This window comes from Puntigrus tetrazona, chromosome 6 (genome assembly GCF_018831695.1).
Source record: "Puntigrus tetrazona isolate hp1 chromosome 6, ASM1883169v1, whole genome shotgun sequence".
Taxonomy (NCBI): domain Eukaryota; kingdom Metazoa; phylum Chordata; class Actinopteri; order Cypriniformes; family Cyprinidae; genus Puntigrus; species Puntigrus tetrazona.
The window spans coordinates 14354294-14378878 of NC_056704.1; the positions used below are offsets into that span (position 1 = coordinate 14354294).

Here is a 24585-nt window from a genome sequence, read left to right on the forward strand (position 1 = left end):
CTCTAACTAAGATTAATAAATGCTTTAGAATATTTTTTTTTATTGTTAGTTTATGCTAACTCAACTAATGAACAGCTGGAACCTTACTGTGAAGTGTTGCCAAAATTAAATGAAAAACACTTTTGTAATAAATATGTAATAATATTATACTAATATGTAATACAATGTAAAATAATAAATTGTAATAATGTATTTTCCATTAATACTTTATCCTGAGGAATAAAGACTTCACAGATTTGTCACAGAGCAAAGGAAAAAAAAAAAGATAAACACTCAGGACTTGCACGTCCATCAAAGAATTAAAATCTCATTCTATTCCTCTTCTCAGCAACTAAAATATCATTAGCCAAACTTGCATTGTACAGAGGACTGAAAACCTTTTTGGTATCGCAGCATTCCACCAGAGAAATGTGAAACGATGACCTTCAAATGACGTGAGTGTTGCCAGACAGGAAAAGGTTGCCATACTATACACAGTGCATTCCAATGCTTCAGCAACTGAAGGTAAGACTTACACTGTTGCTTCTTGGTTCCTAGGAATTAGGTATTTTATACCATGAAGAAATAGAGACATAAATACACATGAACGGCTCAAGGACAAAGGTTGGAGAGCAATAAATAGATTTCGCTGAGTGGAGGAGGCTAACACATAAACGTGGAACATACATACAAGCATGCTTAGAAAGAGCAATGAGCCACCTTCCTTGTCCTTCTTATTATGGAATGGAAAGCTTTATTGTGATTACCAATACAAAAAAGAAGACTTGCAAATTCACTAAGCGGTGCTCTGTATTTCAGCCCAAAAACCAGTTTCGACTTCGATTCTATGCCAGTCTAGCTCCATGCCACGCATGAATCATTGTACTTTGCAAATCTTTCCTTCTTTCTATGCAAATTAGGCTTATTATTGTGCCATATTCAGGAAAAACATCATATTGATAAAACAAACCAATCCAAGCCTTTATACCTGAAATACATATTCAAATTCAGTGAAAAAAGGCCCTGTTTTTCAAGATGAGGAACCTGCAGAAAACGTGTCAGTTTGCCAACTCTTTCTGGAAAATGTGCCTCTACAAACATATTTTATCAATACAAAATGCTAAAATATAAATACAATTGATTGCACGTGTCTACTGAAAAGAACAGGTTGTAAAAAAACAATTTTTATTCCTTTTAATGCAAACTATGATTATCAGACGGCAGATTATTAACTATTATTTTATAATACCCTTAATCAATCAAGTTATCACCTCAATAGTGCATTACTTCTAAACTAATACATTTCTAGAATATTACATGATTCCTGAAAGATCGTGTGACACTTGAGACTGTAGTAATGACTGTGAAACATCTTTTTTATCTTTGAATACAGAAGAACTTTTGAACTATTTTTTAGGCCACAGATATGCCTGGGTTGCTCATCTTATGTGACTACATCATTTAAATCATATTTTCCAAAAGTACTGTTCATTTGTTTCGTGCACATTTAATGAAATGACTACAGTGGCGGTCTTCCAGTGCTTTTGCTCTAAACAAGTATCTGATGCGGTGTATTGCACAAATCTAGACTTTCGGTTTCACAAACGCAGAAACACATTTCTACGAGAGTGTCACAGACAGCTCAGTGTCTACGCTGTGGTGGGCATGAAAGCAAGTTAAAAAAAAACAAAACCAAATTCAGCTCCCTCTTCTAATTATAGTTGTGATTTGGGAGTACAGTGTGAGTGGTCACCTGTGGTGTGTGTATATGTTCAGGAGGTACTCCATAATAAAGAGGCTGTTAATGAGCACTAAGAGTTTCTTGAGGGAGTGGGTGGACTTTCTTAAGTAGCAAAATTGGATCTTGTAGGCACTAATGAGGCACTGGAAAACTGCAACGGAACATGTAGCATCAGTCTGTAGTGATTAAAAGAGAACATATATTTAAAATAAAGGATACATGCTCGTATTTAGAGACAGCTTTCGAATCAGATAAAGCCCCTAATAAATCTCTTGGCATTCACATTGGCAATCTGGAGAGGATGACAAACTGATCTGGCGTTACAGCTGACATCTAATGACTCAAAAGTCCACCTGCCATTCTAGAAATGCAAGGACAAATAAAATGCAACATACAGTCTCTTTATAAATCAATTTTTTTGTTTTTAAAGAAGTCTGTGCTCACCGATGCTGTATTCATTGGATCAAAAATACAGCAATATTGTGATATATTATTACAATTTAAAATAACAGTTTTTTTATTTTATTATATTTTAAAACGTAATTTATTACTGTGATGGCAAAACTGGGTTTTCAGTAGCCACACACACATAAATATATATTTAAATTCTACTGAATTCTACTGTTCCTCTGATCCTAAATTCTAAATATTTAAATTCCTAAATATTTGAACAGTAGTGTACCTAAAGGAAGCTATAAGCTGGGCTTCATGGATGATTCCACCCCCACACACACTGTTCCACACAGAGATGATAGAAATGTGTGGAAAAGTGTGCAATAACAATAAATGTCCCACATTACTGGCTAGCTTGGGAGATCTTGATAGAGGGAAAGACAGAGAAACAGAGAAGTGTTTGCTCGAACTTCAAAATAGACAGAGTAAACAGCGCCGTGATGTCTCAAGTATGCTTTAAATTAGAGCAGACCATTAGTTAATGTGTCCCGCTGGTACACAAACACACGTCCGTTAAAGCTTTTCAACTGAAAACACTCTCAAACACACAGGGAACACTAAGAGCGGAGAGTGCATTTGGCTTTTGGTTTATTCATGACAAAACCACTGCAATGGCAGACGCTGCAATGGTCCCACAATACAGTGCGAGGGCAACTCTCAACGGGGTTGCTGTCTTGGTAAAGGAAGTCAGGTGAGTCAGTAACACAGCTACATTTAGACCACAGTCTAGTCTTGAGTTCAGTCTTTCTTGTGTATGCTTCCCACGTTTAACAACAAAATTATCCATCAACTAAAAATACAATAAATTGTAGTGTAGGGACCAGTTCTCACAAGTTGCATATTAGCATGCCTACTATTAATATATTGGTTGTTTATTAGTACTTATAAAGCATATATTGTGCATGACCATATTCTACACCCCTGATCCTACCTAAATTTAACAACTACCTTACTAACTATTAATGAGCAGCAAATTAGTAGTTTATTGAGGAAAAAGCAATAGTTAATGGTTTGTTAATAGCAAAAATTGGTCCTTGTCAAACAATTAATCGCATCCAAAATGTGTTTTTGTTACACAAATATATTTAATTGCAACGTAATGGAAATCATATAGGTTCAAATATGCTCTAATCTCACAAAATCCATGTGGGCATTGAAAGATTATCTTTCCAGGGCATGAATGACATCAGCATCATTAACGTCAGCGTTTAAATTAGCTTTTCCTGTGCAGCTCTATATTTCACTGCCTCTTTTTGTCCAGCTCGCTGAGCCCACTTTGATATCCTAATCACGGTTTTGGGACAAAAAAACGAATGTCACAAGTGTTTACTTTCTGTCTGAGACACACTGATTGATTAAAGACCTAGCAGACAGCAAAATAAATGGGTGGAGGGATGGAGGCTGGCAATGGGTGTCAGTAAACAGTAATCACTCATTTGAGGAGATCATTTAAGCAGATAATTCGAACAGTCTTATAATCATGAATTTTTAATGCACTTTTAAAGCCTGTATGCATTGGGAACAATAACAATGGCATAACTCTCGAACCCCAAACTACAACTGTAGTCCCTTGTGTGTTTGGTTTTTATTTTAGGTATGTGGGCCTTGACCGGTGGTATTGTGAAAGATAGTGTAATAATTATAGAGTAGATGAGACCGCAGCCATAAATCCAGCTGAGAGAGCCTGCTTCCAGGAGACCCACTGTGTTCCAGATACTTCAGCCCTGGAGACTGATTAACTCGCTGGCAAAAAGTGAGTCTACCAGCCTGAAAATGTCTGAGAGCCAGAGAATGAGGTGCATTAACAACAACCGGCAAGTGAAAAGGTCACCTAGCTATTCTTAAATGTTGGCACAACATTTTCTTCTCAACAATTGGGTTCAAAAGTCATAACTATATGTTGTAAAACCTTAAAAAATAAAGCTGTAAACTATATAAAAAAGCCGAAACAAATGAGCATATTGATACAATTATTTGCAATTAAGAAATAAGGCAAAATAAAAGCAGTTTCACTAGTGGTTCAAACGAGTACATGAGAACATTTGTAAATCTGATCTATATCTTGTTACTATGAGTCATGATGCTCATGTGATCACAGCAAACCAAGTATAACACACGCACATTTTTTTGAGTCTTTAATTAAATGTACTGACAGCCAACAAAAGAACTGTGAGTGTGTGTGTTTGCATCAGCATTATTGACACTCATTATTGAGCGTGAGAAAAGAAATCACTAGTTCAATCTAAAGTGCATACAACACTGAATCCGCTCTGTGATAAAGCTGTTGATAAACTTGTTTATCTACATGATCTTTTTAGCTCTTTTTAACTTGCAGCGTTAAATGTGAGGAACAGATGCTGAAACCACAGCACTTTTTTTAAATGTTACAGTCTAGACCTGTTTTTAATAGCTAATAAATCGTAAATGACAACTAATAAATACATGCTAAATGTGATTTGCATGCAATTATTATACTATTTCACATTTATAATATTCTCTGAAAAATATCAGGCGTATCTCTTCACTGTTAGTAGTAGCATTACCAGAACTATTAGTATTAGCAAGGAATCAGAAATGTGCAACACAAGCACATTCATTTTGTACAAGTTACTAAATTCAAATGGAACTGCACAGAACCTTCAGCACTAATATAATACGAATGATAAAGTGTATATGCCCGACTAAAAAAAGATCAAATCTGAGTATTGTCCACATTATGCTTGGATTAACACAAAATATAATTTCACACTGAAAGGCTCAAATTCTTGATATGTGCCAAGAGCTGAGATGTGACCCGGAATTTGATTCAGGCCTGTCGTATTAAAGAAAGCAAATATGTATGAGTCTCCACACACACACACACACACACACACACACGGACAAATCTCTCTTCTTCTCCCACTGTTTTGAATATCAAGCCTTCCAGTCCAGTGACCTGATGAATCCAGTAGGCAAAGGAGCATAAACACTGACACGCAGCACAACACAGAGTAAACAAGAACTTTCAGACAGACGAGGGGACGAGCTCGTTTACAACACAAAATACAAAACACGCCTACATAATTATCAACCCTGGCCCATTTAAAATGCAAGTCACTGATGTGTCCAGACAAAGTATCTTATAAGAGTAAGCAGATTTCCTCAAGCAAATACAGAGCCAAGTTTAAAGTGATGGAGAGACATTTGCATTTGCCAAAAATGCCACGTGAATAAAACCCTTTCATACTCGGTTTTGCACCAAAGCCACAGTAACGGAACTGAGTAACGGAAAAGTTGTTTGCTTAACTTTTAATAGAGTGTACCAAACTTTTTTTAGGATGCTTCGGATGTTTATGTATGCTAATGCAGTATAATGTCTCCCACGGAGAGAGGGAACAGATCCAAATATTAGGCCCTGGGGAGGCAGAATGAAAGAATATCTCATTAGATGAAGAAGAAAGAAGATTAGAATGAAAAAAGGGGAGGATGTTGCTTTTTCTTGTTTTAGATACAGCTGAGGGAATGTTAGCATTATATATTTAGCAACATCTGCCTTGCACGTTCCTTCATTTTGAAAAAAGCATTTGATAGCCTTTAAATTTAAATTCAACATCTGAAGAAAATTTTCGAACCCTCTCTATATTCAAAATGTTGTTTTTTCACTGTGTCGTGATTAAGCAACAAGTAATTTGTCTGTTTACATTGATAGTGTGAATCAAGTGATACAATCAGCAGAGCTGAATGAAAAAATTGTCTGTGTTTAGGTTCACATGTTGGACTTTTAATTAAACTGGCCATGTGCCACAAGAATTTGAATTAAAAGTTCAGAAAGCAGAATTCGCAATGAATTTCATTATGAATAAATGACTTTAAGGCATTCTGGATTTTAAATGTTTGTCCGCAATTGTCTTCCTATAACAAATGTAAGTTTCAGACTTTTTCTTTTTTATCTTTTAACTTTAAAGACATTAGTAGATGAAGAATTAAAATGAATCGACAATATGTCAGCTAAGTCAGAAACATGCAAAAGCTTGTGCCCATTGCCTAATTAGGTTATGGTATTATAATTACTTGTGACAACCGAAAATCTTTTTTTAATTTCAAGAAAATCTCATTTTAGTTTTTAACATCTAAAAACCCATGAGAGTATTGTGTCAGAGACATGGAACAGCAATTACGCAACATACCCACAGCGAGTGGCGCTCATGCGGAGACTGCAGGTTTGAGTCTGACCTGCAACATGTCTTGACCCCATTGCCCTTCTCTCCCCCCAAAATGTCCTGTTACTCTCAAATATATCTAAATACATTTAATATGATCAAACCCTCATGTAAACCCACACTTAAGATTAATCAGAGTTTGTTCTTCCATTTTTGTCATTTACAAAGGGATGAGACTCTCTTCAGCGATTTTCCACACCACTGCACTTGTCTTTTCTCCACCTCCATGTTCATGCACCACCTCACTCCCTCAAGACAACCCTGCCCCCTCCATGCATTCCCGGTGTGTGTTACCTAACACAGCAAGGACCAAACCACGAACAGAACTATGACACAAGCCTCCGCTCACGATAATTCAGATGCTCTATTGCACAAGATGTGAAACCACCGGTTACACAATTCACATCTGCTATAAGATGTTCGATGAGATGCAAAAGTTACATCCAATCATCTGGGGACATTCAGGTTGCATTTAAACGTAGCATCTAGGTCGCTGAAACCACTTCTCTATACACAGGTTTGAATCTGTCAGATTGAGACAGGTCAAAAAGATGACAACCATATAACTCAAGGCTGTAGTATTCCTTTAGACACCTGCTATGACATTTCAAATGACTCTGATTCCATTTGTGGTTCAATTTATGAATGGTAGAGCTTGGAAGCGTGCGCCCATTGACATCGCGTGCAGCAGATTGGTGCTAAAAGTCTCAGCCACTATAATCATACAAAATCACTGCAGTTATTGCAGTCTGCACCATTAAACTCCCTCTATTAAATGCTCCTCAGTCTGTGTCTAATGGTTGTCTGGATGAGTAATGCATAGGTGCTGTTGGCTGTGTATGTTTCACGGTGTAATCCAGTCACAGTGTGTATTGTACCTGACACATTAAACCTTAAATACAATCTGCTTAGCTAACTAAGCAGAAGAAGGGACACAGAATGGATCTGAAACAGTCCTCCCATAGAGGAACATGTGTGGGGAACATCCAAGGCTCAGTTCCAAGAATAACACATCTTAAATACCAGGCGCTAAAACAAGAACAAAGCCTGGTCCAGCTCACATGCATCACGACTTGCAAACAAAAACCTCGCATGCTAGAAGATAAATCTCAAATATTCTTGCACACGGTCGCTATTTTTCAGTGGATTCAATAGGATCTCTCATAAAAAGAGTCTCACTGTTGCATTGTTGTAAAAACATAACCGTAGCAAGAGTCTAGACAGGATGACAAATGTTCTATTTACTAAAGGATAAAAACCTTTCGTGTCACATCATATCCTGCCCACATCCTCCTAGCCCTGATCCAATCTCTCCAATAGACAGGAAGCATCTCACGACACAAAGCTTTCATTTAGTTACAGTAAGCGATAAGAATGGATATGACTCTTGCTATGTTATTATTTTGAGTGACGCAAAACCTTCTTTTAAAGCTGACGCTCACGGTTACACTTTTACGAGAAATGACAAAAATAGCAACTCATTTTCAAATAATTGATATATATATGGGCATCAACATCAACTGCCTATATATTCTTATATTATGTATTCTTATAATTATAATATTTTGTCTTGAAATAGATGTTAATATATAGATATACAAATATAGATGCATATACACATACATTCATTTTGAAACATGTAGTTTCACAAAAATCACAAAAAATGACGTTACACATACGGTATACACAAATTATGTATTTACATTTATACATTACAAATATACAATTATTCATTTGACTAGACACTAAGAAATCAATGAGAAATTATTTAAAATTTATAAGAAATGTTACTCACACACACACACATATATATATATTATAGTCTATAGTCTATAGAAATTCATGTCCGCCATTTCAGCATAAAATTCCTCTAAAACATATATATATATATAGCAGTCCGCAGAGAAAGAGTCAGGAACAAGAGCCTTTACTTGTTCCTGAAAGCAGGTTGAGATGGTTCCACTTAGAGAGCGCAAAGAGAGCATCGCAATATGTCATGTCACATTGACAAAATTGCCCTGTTTCTTCAGCTTCTCTGGCAGTCGACACATCACGCATTATTCACTAGTTTCTTTCCTCATTAATACCTAATGTTGGTCATAGCACTACGATAATCACACCTGCAGGCACAGCATACCTCACTGACCCATAATAACATTTACTCAAACTAACTCAATGTCATTCATAACAAAAAACCTCAAACAATGTACACTTCCCATTTACACTTCCCCTCACGATCCTCCACTCTTTACCCTTCATACCCCAGACAGGCTTACCAGGTGTGTGCGACGGTGAATCGGCGCCTGTGGCGGCCGCCCTTGTTAACCATGAGCTTGCGGAAGAGGCGCGGGGAGCTGCGGGGAGATATTTTGGGGGAGGTGATGCGCTTGTTGCCGGCACCCAGTCTCTGAGGCTCCAGCTCCAAATGCATGTGCTCCTTAAAGGTACGAATGCAGGGGTCCAATTCCGGAGCACTCAGCTCATTGGATGACATGGTGATGCTGCAGGTTGAAACAGCCCTATTTCGCCCTTTCTGAGTCACACTACCAACTATTCCCTCCGTTTCTCTCAGTCAACTAGAGGTTATGCCATGCAGGCTGATGTTTTGTGTGTCAGACAGGAATAAATGTGTGCGCTTGAGCTGCTCTATTCTCTCGCTTCCTCTGTCAGCTTAGGCTTTCGGCAATGCAGTAGAATAATCCTCTCTCGTTCAGTTCCACTGACACACTGAGAGCAGTCCCCGTCAGTGCAGTCACACCTCCTTCCTGTGAGAACAAGAAAAAAAAGAAAAAAAAACACTCTCTCTCTTTATCTATAACCACACCTCTCTCTGTCTTTCTCTTTTTTAGGCAAAATGAGAGAAGAAAACTGTCTGTCTCTCCTACACAGACATAACTGACTTCAGAGAATCTTGGATGTCCGGTGTTCTTTCTTTTATTTAGATGTCTGTCTCCCACTCAGTCCTCCGTTCTCGCAGCTCCTCAGACTCGCACTTACTTCACTCAGCTCCAGGAAACTCCATCTTAAATTATTCAACAGTGGGCAAGAGCAGGTCTTCTCTCCCATCAGCGACTTATCTCTTTAGGAACCGCCAGGTAGAGCTTCTCGTGATGCAGGGAGGAAACCCAGAGGAAGGAATTGAATGAGCGACACCTAATTCTGCTACTCCAGGTGCTGTCTGCTTTGAAAATAAATGGAATAGCTTTGAGACCCTTGGATTTAAAAAAAGCCCTGAGAAAATGTGCATAGTGACGGAAAAAGCTCCGCCCCTCCCTGCAACTGATTGGCTGAGCTGTGGTTAGTTTGATGGGTGTCTCTGGCTGAATTCTGATGAGGGCTTCTGCCCTTTCACAGCTCAGTGGTGTTCAAGACACTGATAAAAGAAAAAATACAAAAAGCAATTTAAGCTTAGGATTAGCAGTGTCTAGGGAAATAAATATAGCTCTGAGGTAAATGAAGGTTTAGATACTAAAGTGGCTGGTTTGAAGAGAAAATAATGGGAGTAAATTGGAAAGAGAATATGATTTGAAATGGAACATACAGCGATTTAAAAAAAAAAAAAAGAAAAACACATGATGTGTGAAATTATTCAATGTACATTTATCTGAACATGCTTAACTTAATCAGACACCCGGTGAAGTCAATACACAAGCTCTTTTGAATAACATTTCATGACACACGTGTTCAGATGTTCAGTCAGAAGGTACCTAGACACCTATACACCCATAAATATCTAATGAAACAAATCAAAATGTGATTTCTGGAGGTGTGTTGTTGAATGCCCTTCAAAGCGCGTTTGAATGTGAAACAGCATACCCCTCGCCCTGTGTGACAGCAACACAGCACGATTATCTCCGGCACTCATAGAGACATGCTGAAGAATGGAAGTATGTTAGCCAGCTATCAACCTGCCAGTCAACACCCGCCGGCAGCCAGGACTTCACCATGGAGACGAAAGAAAGGAGGAAGTAATGAGAACAGGAAAAAAGATGAATGAGAGTATAAACAAAAAAGTTGGAACAGATGGTAAAATCTTATATTTTATGAGCTGTTTTGACAGATCTTTCAAAGGATGACCTATGAAATATAACTTAAATTTTCTTATTTTAGCAAGCAAAGTTCTGGGTTTAAACTTGGTTGATTATGAAACTCTAGGCCACTAAGATCAGTTTAACTATAAGTATCATGGGCGTTGAGTATCAAGTTGTTTAAAGCGCTACTGAACCTTTAGTTGGTCTACAGCATTCACCTTAACGAGGTCTATCGTATTCTGCTGTATGAGCTTTAAACAAGGACATCATAACAATTCACTATGATTGAGGTTGTGTATATCAAATGAGGTTGTGTATATTAAAAACTGTAAAGGGACCAAGAACTGAACCTTGAGGCACTTCAGTGACTCAAACATCCTTCTTTCCAGGAAACCAGACCTGGGTACACTTCATTTTCTATGTTCTACTCAATCTAGTGCACAGTTCAGCATTCAAGCCATATACTATTTGGACCATATGTGCTGATGGACATGTTTGGCACTCATGCACTACCCAGTGGACTGTAGGTTTTTTGGAGTGCTCAAATAACCCATATATTCGCTGCTGTATGTGCACAAGTTTGTCAATGTATAATCTGCTCTGTATTCCCTTAAAGATCTTTCCCACTGTGGTTAACTGGGAAACTGGGGCTCTTATTCTATTTACTGGCATATCAACTACTATGTAGGAAGATAACACCAGAGTGGAAAACTACAGTGCAAATCTGTAAATTACATTTTAAGGACCCTGCAGTTGGTAACACCTACTTAAACAACAGACAGTCCTTTGGGATCAGTCTCCAGTAAAGTGGCTTACTAAATAATAGTTCATGAGTCAATGCTGCTAGGATTTGAACTTTTGAGTTAACATCCTTCATTTACAACTAATCTACTACTACTACTGATATCCTTAGTGGGAGTTTCCATTATTGTAAAATTCAAGCCTTGTGTATTAATGTGAGTCTAGAACCGAGTTCAATGACGGGGAATGTGATCAAGTCACTATGACTGACCTTTCTGAGTTGTGAGCCTATTCACTGATGGAGTCTTAGCGAACAACTCTTACATAACTGAAGGTCTTACATAAAGACATTTCCTTACTACTGACTGCTGTGATGAGAAAGTCATATGGCTCCCAATGCTAGCTCATATAGTAGAAAGGATGAGAGATGCTGGGCACCAACAGGGACATTATGAGGAAAAATAGAAAGCTAAGATGAGAGGAATGAGAATGAGGGCAAACACAACCCCTGCAGAGTGAAATTTAAAATCATTTCACAGGATTAGAATTTGTTAGAAGCTGTCTCGTAAACGCTTACCAACATCTCCGAGCTACATTTCTCACCCTGTATAGCGCTTGGTATTTTGTGAACCTGTAAGACCAAGAAGATTCCCTCTACCCTAAACATTAAAGATATATCAGTTGTGATTTCTGCTTATAATATTAAATAACATATCAAGCTTCAAGGAGATTAAACGGATCTATGTTTTACAGCCAGCAAAAATCCCTCTTTTTAAAAAGCTAGATATAAATACACAAATTAAGTCATTGATTCAGCCTAAAACATTTAGCATACAGTCACATCACTCTCTAGTTTTAGTAAACTAATACCCTGTTAAGAACTTTAAGTATGAAAATAGAAATATTCTGTCTAAATCTAATTACCTTCATAGTGCTATTGCAATATTTACAAGTAAACTGCAATTGGGCTTTGTTCTTTTTTTCTTGTGCAACCAAATTGTACTGTCATATTTTTATATATGTAACCATATTTTGCTACTTTTTCACAGCAAAGACAACACAGAAGTGTGAAGCTTTATTTCATTTACACAGAACCAAAGCAAACGATGACATGCAAATCTAGTTTAATTATCGCTGTTGTTACCGTACTGCTACTCCTGGAGTTGCACTGAAATGCAGTTCTTTTGGAAATTTGGAAAGCTATTAGTAAATTGGTTCAAATGATTAGAATTAGCACTCCACTCCACGGCAGGAGACACTGTAGTTGACAATGTGGGAAATGCAGGTCAGTTTGATTTGGAGGAAAGTTGATTACTGCAGGCCCTAGCCAGCCTCTATTACTTGGTCTCTAAGCACAAATCAAGCCTAGAAACTCAAAAGCTTGATGCCTCTAATCCAACAAAATTGTTTGCGCGCACACAATGTCTGACTGTGACCACAGTGTGAGCACTTTCTAATGGTACTGTCGGTCTATGTGTGTGTGTGTGTGTGTGTGTTACCCAGCCATCCTTCATCTTCAACCTTGTCTGATGGCTTCTCTGGCATTTTCAGGTGAAGGGTCATATGAAAGGAGATGTCTTAAAATCCTTCTCTAAGAGCTTTAAAGGACACCATCAATTGACAAAATCAAAAGCCTTTGAAAAAGTTGATCCTAATATTCCACAAGAAAGGCCACAAGTAATAAGAAAAATAACACAGACTGGGAAAGAACATACAGAAACACACAGACAGCTATTTAACTTAGCAGTATAAATGGAAACATTTCGAAAGCTTATATTTTTTACAGCTAGTTACCAATACTACAACTAATACTATATCATTTTTTTCTAATTATTTTTGTAGAATTAAAAAAAATTAGGAAGTCCCCAAAGGGAGGATTTATCAGATTTACTTAGTAAAGGGGCTTGCTTCCGAGCACAAATCTGACTCCAAAATATGGTACACAAACATACACACACACACACACACACAATATAATATATAGTTTGCATATTAGTAATGTCATTATTAGTGATAGTTTGTTTTAAAAAAATAATGAAGAGGACCGTTTAGGGACTCAAACACAATTTTTAAAAAAGGTTCCAACATATACTGACGCTCCAGAAGGAAACACGATGCATTAAAAGCCAGGGGGTGAAAACTTTTGAACAGAATAATTATCTTCAAAGTTTTCTAATTTTGTTGAAATGTATTTTTTTCCCATGTAGTACTGCCCTCCAGAAGCAACAGAAGATACTTGCATGTTTCCGGAAGACAAATTAAGTACAATTTACTTTCTTCAGATTACCTTCTCCAACATTTTCCCCCTCCGGGTCTTAATTCGTCAGAAGGGAAAGACTGTAACTCATTGTTGGTTTCTAACAAATTCCTTCATCAGAGAATTTCTGTTTTACACGATATAAAAATAGACACTTCAAGCTTTCTTTAATCTATTTTTCAAAAATATAGTTTTCGTACATTTTAAGATATATTCTGACTGCAGAAAGTGCACCGTATTTGTTTTCTTTATTTTACAAAAGCACAATATTTTAATGGTATTGCAAGTGCATACATATACAAGACAAATTATGTATTAATATTTTATATTTTTAATATTCTGTACAATAAAAATGTAATTTTAAAAATAAATTAAATATAATTAAAAATAAAAATATAATTTTATTCAAGATTATTTAAGTTGCTGTTTTAATGCTTACGTAATTTTTCAGTCAATATTAAATTAATGAAGAACTATGAGTTTCACTCTGGTAGTGTATGTTTTAGGTTTGATAACTTGAAAAGTAAAGTTGAAACTAACTTGAAAATAAAGTCATTAGCAATCTGATTACTTATTACATGCAGTAATTAATGTAATCAAATTACAATTTTATAGAAGTAATTAGTAATTTGAAGACTTTTTTTAGTTTTGAGATCATCATTGATCTCCCTCATGTCATTTGAAAGCCATAATTCTTTCCTTCTTTTATAGAGCAAAAGAAAAATATTTCACAATATTACAGATACAAAAAAAGAAATGTATTTATAATGTAACTCTTGCCATGGTTTCTAATTTTCCACCCTACTTATACACACTAACTGGTCCCTTCATGCCTCGATGAAAAAAAAGCAGCTACAACATTCTGCTAAGCTTCTCTTTTTGTGATCCTCGGAAAACAAAACCATGCATATTTCAGGGTCAGCATATTCGTATTTCTAAGAGTTGACGACGACTAAAAGTCACAGAGACAGACGTGTTCTTACATCATAAAGCCATTCATCCCGCAGGAAGTGACAGATTAGGACTAAACAGACCTCGATCCGACCCGGACACAAGAGCGTGAGGAGGTCTCTTGCCCTGGAGTCTTGCGCAACGGCACTTCTGAATGAATCTGCCTCACACTGTCTGCATGACTTGATATCAGAAATGTTTCTTCCTCTCACACAATCACACGCACACAATAGAGCGCTGAGTCCTGAGAAAGTGGGTAAAGTCGCTGATGAATTCGCTTGGCAGACAGCTCAGTGCCCTGTAGTGTCTGTCCTCCAGCATCATTGCTTATGCCTGGCCCATAAAGCTATCCCACAAGCCACCTGGGAGCGCCCAAATCAATCTGCAACGGAGTCACGTCAGCAGGAAAATAATTGTGCTCCAAATATAGCACTTTCCCTAAACCTTGTCTCCTGATTCTCCTGACACACACATCAAACAGACAGCTCTAACAAGAGCAGAAATGCAAGAGTGTGAGATAGCAGGGCAAATAATGAATGCTTGCCAGGGTGCCTTTATTCATTTGTGCAATATATGTGTGATGTATATTTATGTGTATATATATACCTATATATATATATATATATATATATATATATATATATATATATATATATATATATATATATATACACACTGAATACACAGTATTTTAAAAGGAATGAATACTATATAGTCATACAACAGCATGTCAATTTTTATTCATTATTGTGCCTTTTCCAATAAGGTGTTTTTTTGCCATAATAAACCGATTCATTGAAAATATCCTTGAAATAATAATACATTCACAAATTGTAATAAATTTTCTTCTTTTCTTTTTCTCATAAATGCACCAAAGAACACTGATATAATCTCGGTCTTTTCCTCTCGAAGCATCTGTAAAAAGGTGGCATGATTGACGTTTTTGTCATTTCGCCCTTGACAGTCCTCACGCACTTTCATTTCATGTAAAAGAGTGGCCATGATATTCAACAGATCTCTTATGTTGCTGGGTCAACTGTATTGCTGTAAATAAACATTATGAGTCTAGCATCCAGTTCTCAATTTGGCACCCATCTGAAAAAGGCAAGCAATGGCCTACTTTAATACATTTTATGATAAATGTGCATCTGGAGTGTTTTTATGGGGGGCAGACTGATGAATGCTCATGAGGGTTACTAAACCAGAGGTGTCACAGAAACACCTGAGAAGAAAAACCACGAAGGATTTTAGTCTCAATGCTGCCCTCCTCTGGCAAACACAACAACTACCAGCGTGTACAGCAATCTGATGGAAAACATTTATTTGATCAAACTTGTGTGCTCTTAAAAAGTTGAAATACCGAAAATCGGACCTGTTTATTTTCAAACAGATAAAACACATTATCCAATCACAGTCTTGCTGATGCATATGCTATGGGTCCATCAAGCTACTGCAACCCACTAATTGCAACTCTTCCGTCGAATCACATCTTTTTAGCAGACAAATTAAAGGGGGGATGATTGATTGATGATTACAAACCAGCTGTTGCTGTGTTGTCAAGCACAACCAGCCCGGTTTCCCTCTCCTCATGGCAACAAGACCGAGCAGCTGCAGATTAAATCACCAGTGCTGGAAGCAAAACTAATATATTTCATCTCTCATCATGCAGCAGTTTAAGATTTACATACGCGCATATGTTACGTGCAAAGCGTACAGACATGTACAGACAAGTGCATTACAAGACATTTCATGGAATAGTTTAACCACAAATGTCAATTCTGTCATCATTTGCTCACCTTGCAAATATGAGTTTCTTTGTTCTATTCAACAGAAACTAAGTTTTTTTTTTGAATGTTGGTGACCGAAGAGTTGGTGATAGTCATTGGTAAGTGATGTATCCTCTTAAGACCCTGCATGCTAATATGAGGACGTTATATGTTATATTTTAGTGAAGCACATTCAGGGCTTTTCAGAGATACCGCATGATTGGATGTTTCACCAAGATCACTCGCTCCCTTTAGAGTGACACCCTTATAGAAATATGATATTTTGTAATTATTATCTAAATCTGTCTTTTTAATTGTGTTTTATAAATCAACTTCTCAGGAAAATGTTCAAATCAAAATATAACTTTCTGTTGCAAAAATCAATTATTTCTCCCATTATTACACTTCTTTTTTTATGATATGTTGGCCCAAAAACATATTAATGTGCAAATCAGATTTAGTTTATAAATACATATAATGAGAAAAACTGTTTATGAATATTTTACGCACATTTTGGCAAAAATTGTATATCAAATAATTCTGTTATAACATAGTTGAGAATCATCTTCATACAAAGTTTGGTATATAAAAAAAAAACATCTTGAAAACTAAAAATGTATTAGTCATTTTAAAAATCTGTTGTTTTTGCTATTTTTTCAACGTAATTGAGCATAACATATGCATGAAATATAATTTTTTTAACATTATTTTTAAAGCTCTAAACAATGAATAGACATCAAAAAAACAAATGTTTTCTCGAGTTTTATGAAGATATAATATGTGTGCTAATTTTTAAGCATTTCAGGCACTTCTACATATCTAAAGGAAATTATGCAAATCATGCGTAATGAGAATCAGCTTCGGAAATGGCTACAAATTAGCTGTGAATTTTTATTCCTGAAACATCTTTCGACAAAAGCAACATGCAGTCACACAAACCAGAACAGCCACAATCTACATAATATGAAGATAAAATAAATACTTCATTCACGATTTGTTGACCAAGGTTAGATTAAAAAAAAAAATTTTGCACTAAAGGAGACACCAAACTAGACATATTCCTACATGACCTAAGAAATGTGCATGTCCCACAATCCATATGCAAAGCCAAAATCATCAACGCAGTGACTGAATGGCACCATATTTATATTAAAATACAAAGAATAAGTCATCATACTCAGAGATGCCACGAGAAAGGGTACAATTCCTTTTCTAAATAAGTAACACTGCCAAAGCAACCGAATAAAGGAGGAAGGAGGGTTTTTATAAAGCCAGTGCAGACTAATGAAGCAACAACCTGACTTTTATAGCTATATTTTTATAGTTTACTCTCTTCCAAAAAAACCTAAATTTAACTTAAACCTAGATGAACATTTTGTACACATTTTTTATAAGATTTTGAAAGTTGAGGAGCAGAGAAAGGCGCTGATTGACACAGACTCACCATTCAGAGTCCACAGGTGTAATGTCAATGCGAGGGGGTGTAATGAAGGGCAGTGTCGTTGGTCTTGCCATGATCTCGTCATCTGGACTGCGGGACCTCTCCGTCTGCCGCCATGATAGAGGAGGCAACTGTAGGTTACCAGAGAAACGGCGCCGCCTCCGCCGCAGGTCCACCCCCAGCGTGCAACCCGAGGAGGTGAAAGACTCACTCAGTCTGCAGTCCGGAGGCTCTTTACTGTCCTGGAGTGAGAAAACAGAGTAAGGTGGTAAAAAAATGTAATGCCATGTCAGCAGATGAGGTTAGTTTGATGGCAAGAAGTATATAAATTACACAGTTACACAGAAGTACACATATATATATATATATATATATATATATATATATATATATATATATATATATATATATATATATAAAAAGCAATGAGAGGGGGAAAAAGGAAAACTGCTTTTTAGTGGACTAAAGATAAATAAATCAAAATAACTGTAATTGTAATTTATTTCATGCCACAAGGGGGCGCCAAAGACTTTCTCTCAACATCAACTTCTCAACTTCTGTTTCTTCAAAATACATGAAAGGACATTTAACAGAAGTCTGTTTTACAGAAAAAAAGCTCAGGATGTGGGAAAGTCTAAACGCACACAAAAAACTAAACCTGTAATTAATATTTAAAATATTAGTATTATGTAAGGTAAGTCTTCACAGTCAATTATATTTAGTGTTACAAAATTAAAACAAGCACAAAAACGTAATACGGTACACTTGTGTTTTTTGTACGTGATATATATTTTTGGATGAATGTTAAAGTACTGGTAAGCAAAGTACTACCAACAAAAAAAACAACATATTACCAAGATACTTCCATTCTACATTTTATAAGGAAAGGGAAAGACAAAACACTCCCCCACAGAACTGAGATATGAGAAGCACTGCATTGATTGATATATGCTGTAGTCGCTCTAATAAATTTTCCATTACCGCTGTGTTCTGCTGTACACGCTGTTCATTTGTGTGTACTGCAAAACCATGACAAGCAAAGACTTCTTTCAATTTAGTCATCTTCATGAGGTGCACACAAAAACAAACACAGCAACCGGTAGTTAGATTCACCAGCAAATGACTCATATGCAGTGGTTATCCCTGATTTGAATCAGTGTGATGAGTTTTTCTCTTCCTTTAATCACACGCATACATGTAAACTTCTAAGACAGCCCATTTAGAAAAGTAAAGTGATACCTTTTAGTTAATATGCACCTTTGGGGTGCGAATATGTATCATTTAAAAGCATTAGTCAATCATCATTTTAATTAATGTATTTTTGGGGGTTATTTTAAAATATCGAATAGAATATTATTTGTGAATTGCAACTAACTACAGTTACAGCGATTTTAAAATCAAAGAACATTCATTAATTTATTGAAACTTCTGGAAGTGTACATTTTTCATTACATTACATTAATTTTATTACTTTATTATTACAGCAAAGCTACCAGAAAGCCTCTTGTAAGGCCTTCGGATATTGCATTTGACAATGAAAGGCCTTTTAAAAAAGCTGAGGACTTCAGACAGAGAAAGCTCTAACTAATAGGACTCTGTATGTACTTTCATATTTATTTTCCTAATTTTAAATGTACGTATACAGCAGTCAATATATAAGCTTTGCCCCGTGTAAAACCATTCACACTCTGCTGTATGCTGTGCTGTTACAACACAGTAGTGAGCATGATGGGAAGATATGTGGGAAGATGGGAAGATGTTTGATAGCAGACCAACACTGGCTGGAAAGCAAAAGAAACTCGCCAGCAACTGATATCAGCAGTACAGCTGAGAAAAGAAGGAGACTGCAACATGTCAGGAACCACTAGAAAAAAAAACTCTCAGAAGCGAAAAGAGCGCCATGAGGAACAAGAGGAACACTGTTGACAGGAGCTGCTAAAAAAGCTCATCTAAACAGACAAAGCTCTGGATGCTAAGACATGAAAACAGTCCTACACCCCTCTTTACAAAGAACCAATTCAAGGAGAGCGATTCATCTGAAAACAGAGCAGGTGGAGGCTAAATGATGCCCTAACTTAATAGGAAACGCATTACCGCAGATCAGATCTCCATATATCACCAAATTGTAGAAATATCTATATAAGTCTTCCACTCCACAACCCCACATAGATCTTTTTTTTTTTTTTTTTTTTTTTTTCCATTCGAAAGCCTTTCCTTCAAAAAACTTAATGTAGTTCCTTCCACCGGCACATCCGTGCGCTTTTGTCCTTAAAACTATTGCTCTCTTTGAATGCTGGGAACAATTTGCTATCCTTCACATCACATTCTGGGTGGATGAATCATGCTGAGAGTCTCAGAGTTTATTTCAGTATTTCAAAATATTCTGTGACACAGGCGCTGCAGATAACTTCAAGGTAAGGGCCGTTCTCCAGTCCTTAAAAATGCTGTTTCTGACAAAACGTGACTATACAGGCAGATGTTACAGAGGCCTTCAAGCATCAATTTCAAAAGCACCACAACTATATAATTATACATATAGTTTTAGTTAAGGATAATAAGCCTGCCTGTCACTCACATTATAGTAATTAAAGCAATGGCAAACAGAAACGATTAGAAACAGACAAAATCAATTCCAAAAGTACATTTCACTCAGACATGCGTCACAACAGGGAGGAAAATATGATTGCAACCACTGTTTCATGCTGATTTTATCCTGTTATTTACTGATAATCTTGATATCTCCCCTCTGAAAGGGTTTAAGCCGTGCTGTCCGTTTGTGAATGATTCAGAAAACAACATCAATCAGTCTAATCCATTGAGATTCATTCATAAATCGAAATGATCGGGGTTAATTCAGTTGTGGTAGCGGTAATCAGATTAACAGCTTACTGGAAGGGAAGATTTTCATTTAATAATGATTTCTATTTTGGCTTGTTTCTTCTCACACAAAGATATCATATGGCTTCAGAAGACTTGGAATATAGTATATTCTGATGCTTTTAGTCTAAACATCTTAGGCTTTCTTTATTTACTAGTAGCTGTGTCCAAAACAGCAACAAATCTTCATTTTGGGGTGAAATATTACTATGTCCTTTAAACACAGTGTTCAGATTCCCCTTCGGTCAAATACGAAAATATTTTGCAGATTTAGATGCATTTATGAGCTCACGTCATCTGGCAAAGGACATAATCTGTATTTGACAGATCCCAACATTAGCTCACTAGCGTATCATGTTGTGATTGGACAGCATCCTCGTAAGTTGATGTTATCTGGCCCATTGGCCCGGCCCTGTCTGTTCAATTACAATGTCTTGTCCCCAGATGAACTCAGAGGGAGAGCGCAGGAGCACGACGGAGCAATCAGCCAGACCAGGGATGACCAAGGTGACCTCCTGAGATTCCCTGTGTCTGGAACACTCTGCGGTCAGCTCAACGTTCAGTCACCCGAGACCACGTTCTTTTTTAATTCATTAGACTAATGCAGCGGCTCTCCGAGCTATAAAACAGCCCTACTGCTCTACGGACAACCTTTTCTCCTTCAAACTAAAATTACCCAAAGCACAGGCACTCAAACAAAATACCTTCCGCCATATGGTGCTTGACTCTCTTTGACTTTGTTAGGAAGAAAAAAACTTAAGAAAAAAAAAACGCTTCATCAAAATTAGAGCAAGTATGGACTAAACAGAACATAATGTGATTGTCCAAATACCTACATTTCAGTAGTTCAGTGGTTCTAATTTCAAGTCCTATCACTCGGCACATTTTGTATCTTTTTATCTTATATAACATTACCTTTTTGTATTTTTAGTTCAGTCCATTAAGTGAAATAAAATTCAAAAAAATCAACCACTATGGAAGTCAATAACAACAACAACAACAATAATAATAATAATAATAATAATAATAATAATAATAATAATAATAATTAAATTTAGTTTCACAACATTCAACAACAGAACAATAATTAATAATATATTATTATTATTATTATTATTATTATATATTAAAACTATAATAATAATAGTAATAAATATAAAAATAATTAAATGTAGATGTATTCTCCATTAAATTGTTGTTATTATTAATATTACATTATTGTGTTTATTACTAGTAGTATTAGTTTTATAAAATTCAGTTTTTAAGTATATGCCATTTAGGTAAACTGTAAAACTTAAGTTAATATTGAACTGAATTATCACTGTTGTTTAATAGTAAAATATACATTGCTACCAATTACCCCCACTCCTCGGGTAAAGAACTGGTAGTAAGTTGGTAATGAACTGAAATCAATCAACTATAATCGACTTTTAAATTTTACTGTAGCATAAATCTACAGTAAAATTATTCTATATACAAAACCCAAGTGTAAAAAAGACTTTCACAACTAATGATACGTAATCCTATAACAAATCCTGTATAATGAGGTAAGTAGCTTAACTATGTTTAGTACCTTTCTAAATGACTATTAGTCCTATTATCCCAAAGCAGATAAAGAGAATCATTAAAGGTAACTAGAGAGACACATAACACTATGAAAGCGAGTTCAGGGGTTCAACTCATAAAACAAGAGTTCAATAATTGGAAAGACCCAATGGAGACATTCTATATCCACTTAAAATACTGACAATCAAACCCTCCATAACAAAGTTTTAAGCTTTTAAAGGCTTAGTCAAAGACACGGATTAGCAAACTAAGTTGACCAAGCCAAATTACTGAAACACAAGAGAAATACTGTACCTCAAAGATTGGGCAGAGGTAACATCACCACACAGTACACCGCACAGAAAGCTATTTATCCCTAAACAAAGACTGCACGCTGGCTGAATATTTGAGCAGAAGTACTAGGAAAAGTATTCAAAGATACATGCAGACAGGGACAGGGATAGACATGAAAGATGACAGACTGTGCCCCCACTGCACACAAATGAAGTGGAAACAGAAGTGCACTTTTTTGACCTCCTGTTTGAACTAGACAGACCAGGGACACTTCATTTCTCAGCCCACCCCAAAGACTTCCATCTGAAAGCACACAAGGACAAACTCTCAGGCCTACAAGGTGAAACTCTAGCAAGCTAAACCCTGTCTGCAAGCTATGAGAAGCCATGACATCACAAAAGGGCCAAAAATACCAATCATAAAATGACATCAGGTTTAAAATGTCTTTTTTTGTTAAAAAGTCAAGTATACACATTGTTGGGGTCGCCGTGATTTTACTAAGTAAAACATGATCCTGGATCAATATTACTGTCCAAAAATATAGATTTATCCCAACCCCAATCCCAATCCCTACCCCTAAACCTAACACTACCTTAAATGTATTCCTAAAATCACTGGGAAATGATAGCTGATTAACAAGGGCGAAGAAGCAGCTAAACCTAAACATGAGCATCATAAACCTAAAACAGATATTTCCTAAAAGATTAACCCTTCATTCCGATTGGTTGATTGGAAATTTGTTGATCATCTTGGAACATCTTGCTCTCCACATTGTTATCGCTGCGTTTATAACCAATTCATTTGCGAAAATAAGTTTGAAAAACCACTCTCAATTAGGTTCATGGACCAGAAGTAACTGTCATAAATAAATATTAAAAATGAGTAATAGATAGGGACTCTTCTGCTCCAAAAACAGAACACTGTCATTATGTTAGCAATATTTTGCCAGTATAAGCTTCTTTTTACCATTCCAATACTTGAATCCTATTCTGATAGTAAGAGAGAAACCCCACTGCTGTTTGACATTTATGTCACTGTTTCTGTGGCTTTATCAGATGAGCCTAACACATGACTGCACAAAAAGAAAACATGTATTGTATCACATACCCTGCTGCTAACAAGAGGGTTTGTCAAACATCAATATATGACAAGCACGGAGCAAACGCAGAAGCAAGAGGCGAGCATAGAGGAAGGCTTAGTAGATCAAGAGTAGAGAACTCAGCCATGAGATGGATGGGCACAGATCCAATCTAAGAAGGAAACCAGGAATATAACACCAGACACAATACACAATAGGCAGTTCTATCTGGCAGCATCCTAACTGAACCTCATAAGTGACTAATTTGGAACGCTCTACATAGGCAGCAATCCTTGAACACCACAAATAGCATGCCACATGGGAGTGATAGTCTAATAAGCATAAAATACACAACGCACGCAAATATTGGGAACAATAACTATAGACTGAACTAGGTAATATGTACTGTAAACGGTACTGCTTCAAAATATCTGCCAGTCCCACCAGGATTTCTTGATTTTATGTGATTTTTGGTATTACATTTTTTTCTATTTTGTACTGGAAATGAGCAATTTTAGGATGTGTGTAAATAAGTGCTTATTGCATTAAAGAATCGTTTACCTAAAAATGTAAACTCATCATTGTCATTAATTACATTCCAAACATGCAACTACCACATTGAAGGCCCTGAAACATAGTAAGGACATCGATAACACAGTCCCTGTGACATCAGTGGTTCAACTGTAATTTTGTGAAGCATAAAAATATTTTTGTGCTCAAAGAAAACAAAAAATAACTAATTTATTCAACATTTCTTCACTTCCATTTCAAACAAAGAGTATTCTCTTAGCTTCATAAGATTACGGCTGAACCAAAGTATGCACCAAACTGGATTGTGATTTCAGAAAACGAGGCTTACATTATATTTCGAAACGTAAACTGACCTTCATTCAGTTTAACCTTTAAGGTTATTAAATGTTGAGTATATATGTCGAGTATGTATTCACAATACACTAGATTACACTTTGATAATGGATTTATCGCAATGCATCCTAACTCTAACCCATTTTCAGTGCATTTACAGCACAATGCTTTAAAACGCTCATGACTGTTGAGATCAGCATTTGCATCCACAAGGCCTTAAAATGCAACCCAAATAAGAAAATCACTAGGTTTTGGATCAAAGCATGTTTACACGCTCCACAAGAATTCTCTGCAATATAAATTAAAAAATACTGTGTCTGATAGTGCTCTGCGGTTTATATTCAATATTTTATGCTAACGGTCAATTC

At 36.3% G+C, this 24585-nt stretch overlaps 1 protein-coding gene across 2 annotated transcripts in view; it reads right to left on the minus strand.

The window, feature by feature from the left end:
- Positions 1-24585, minus strand: part of pde4ba (phosphodiesterase 4B, cAMP-specific a) — a 117464-nt gene that overhangs the window by 68797 nt on the left and 24082 nt on the right. Inside the window, exon 3 of one of the 2 annotated variants that reach the window (XM_043241459.1) lies at positions 17563-17801. In XM_043241459.1, the coding sequence (XP_043097394.1) occupies positions 17563-17801 (239 nt within the window). Of the gene's footprint in view, positions 1-8648; positions 9093-17562; positions 17802-24585 lie in introns of those variants that run through there. The other variant, XM_043241460.1, reaches the window with a different exon arrangement.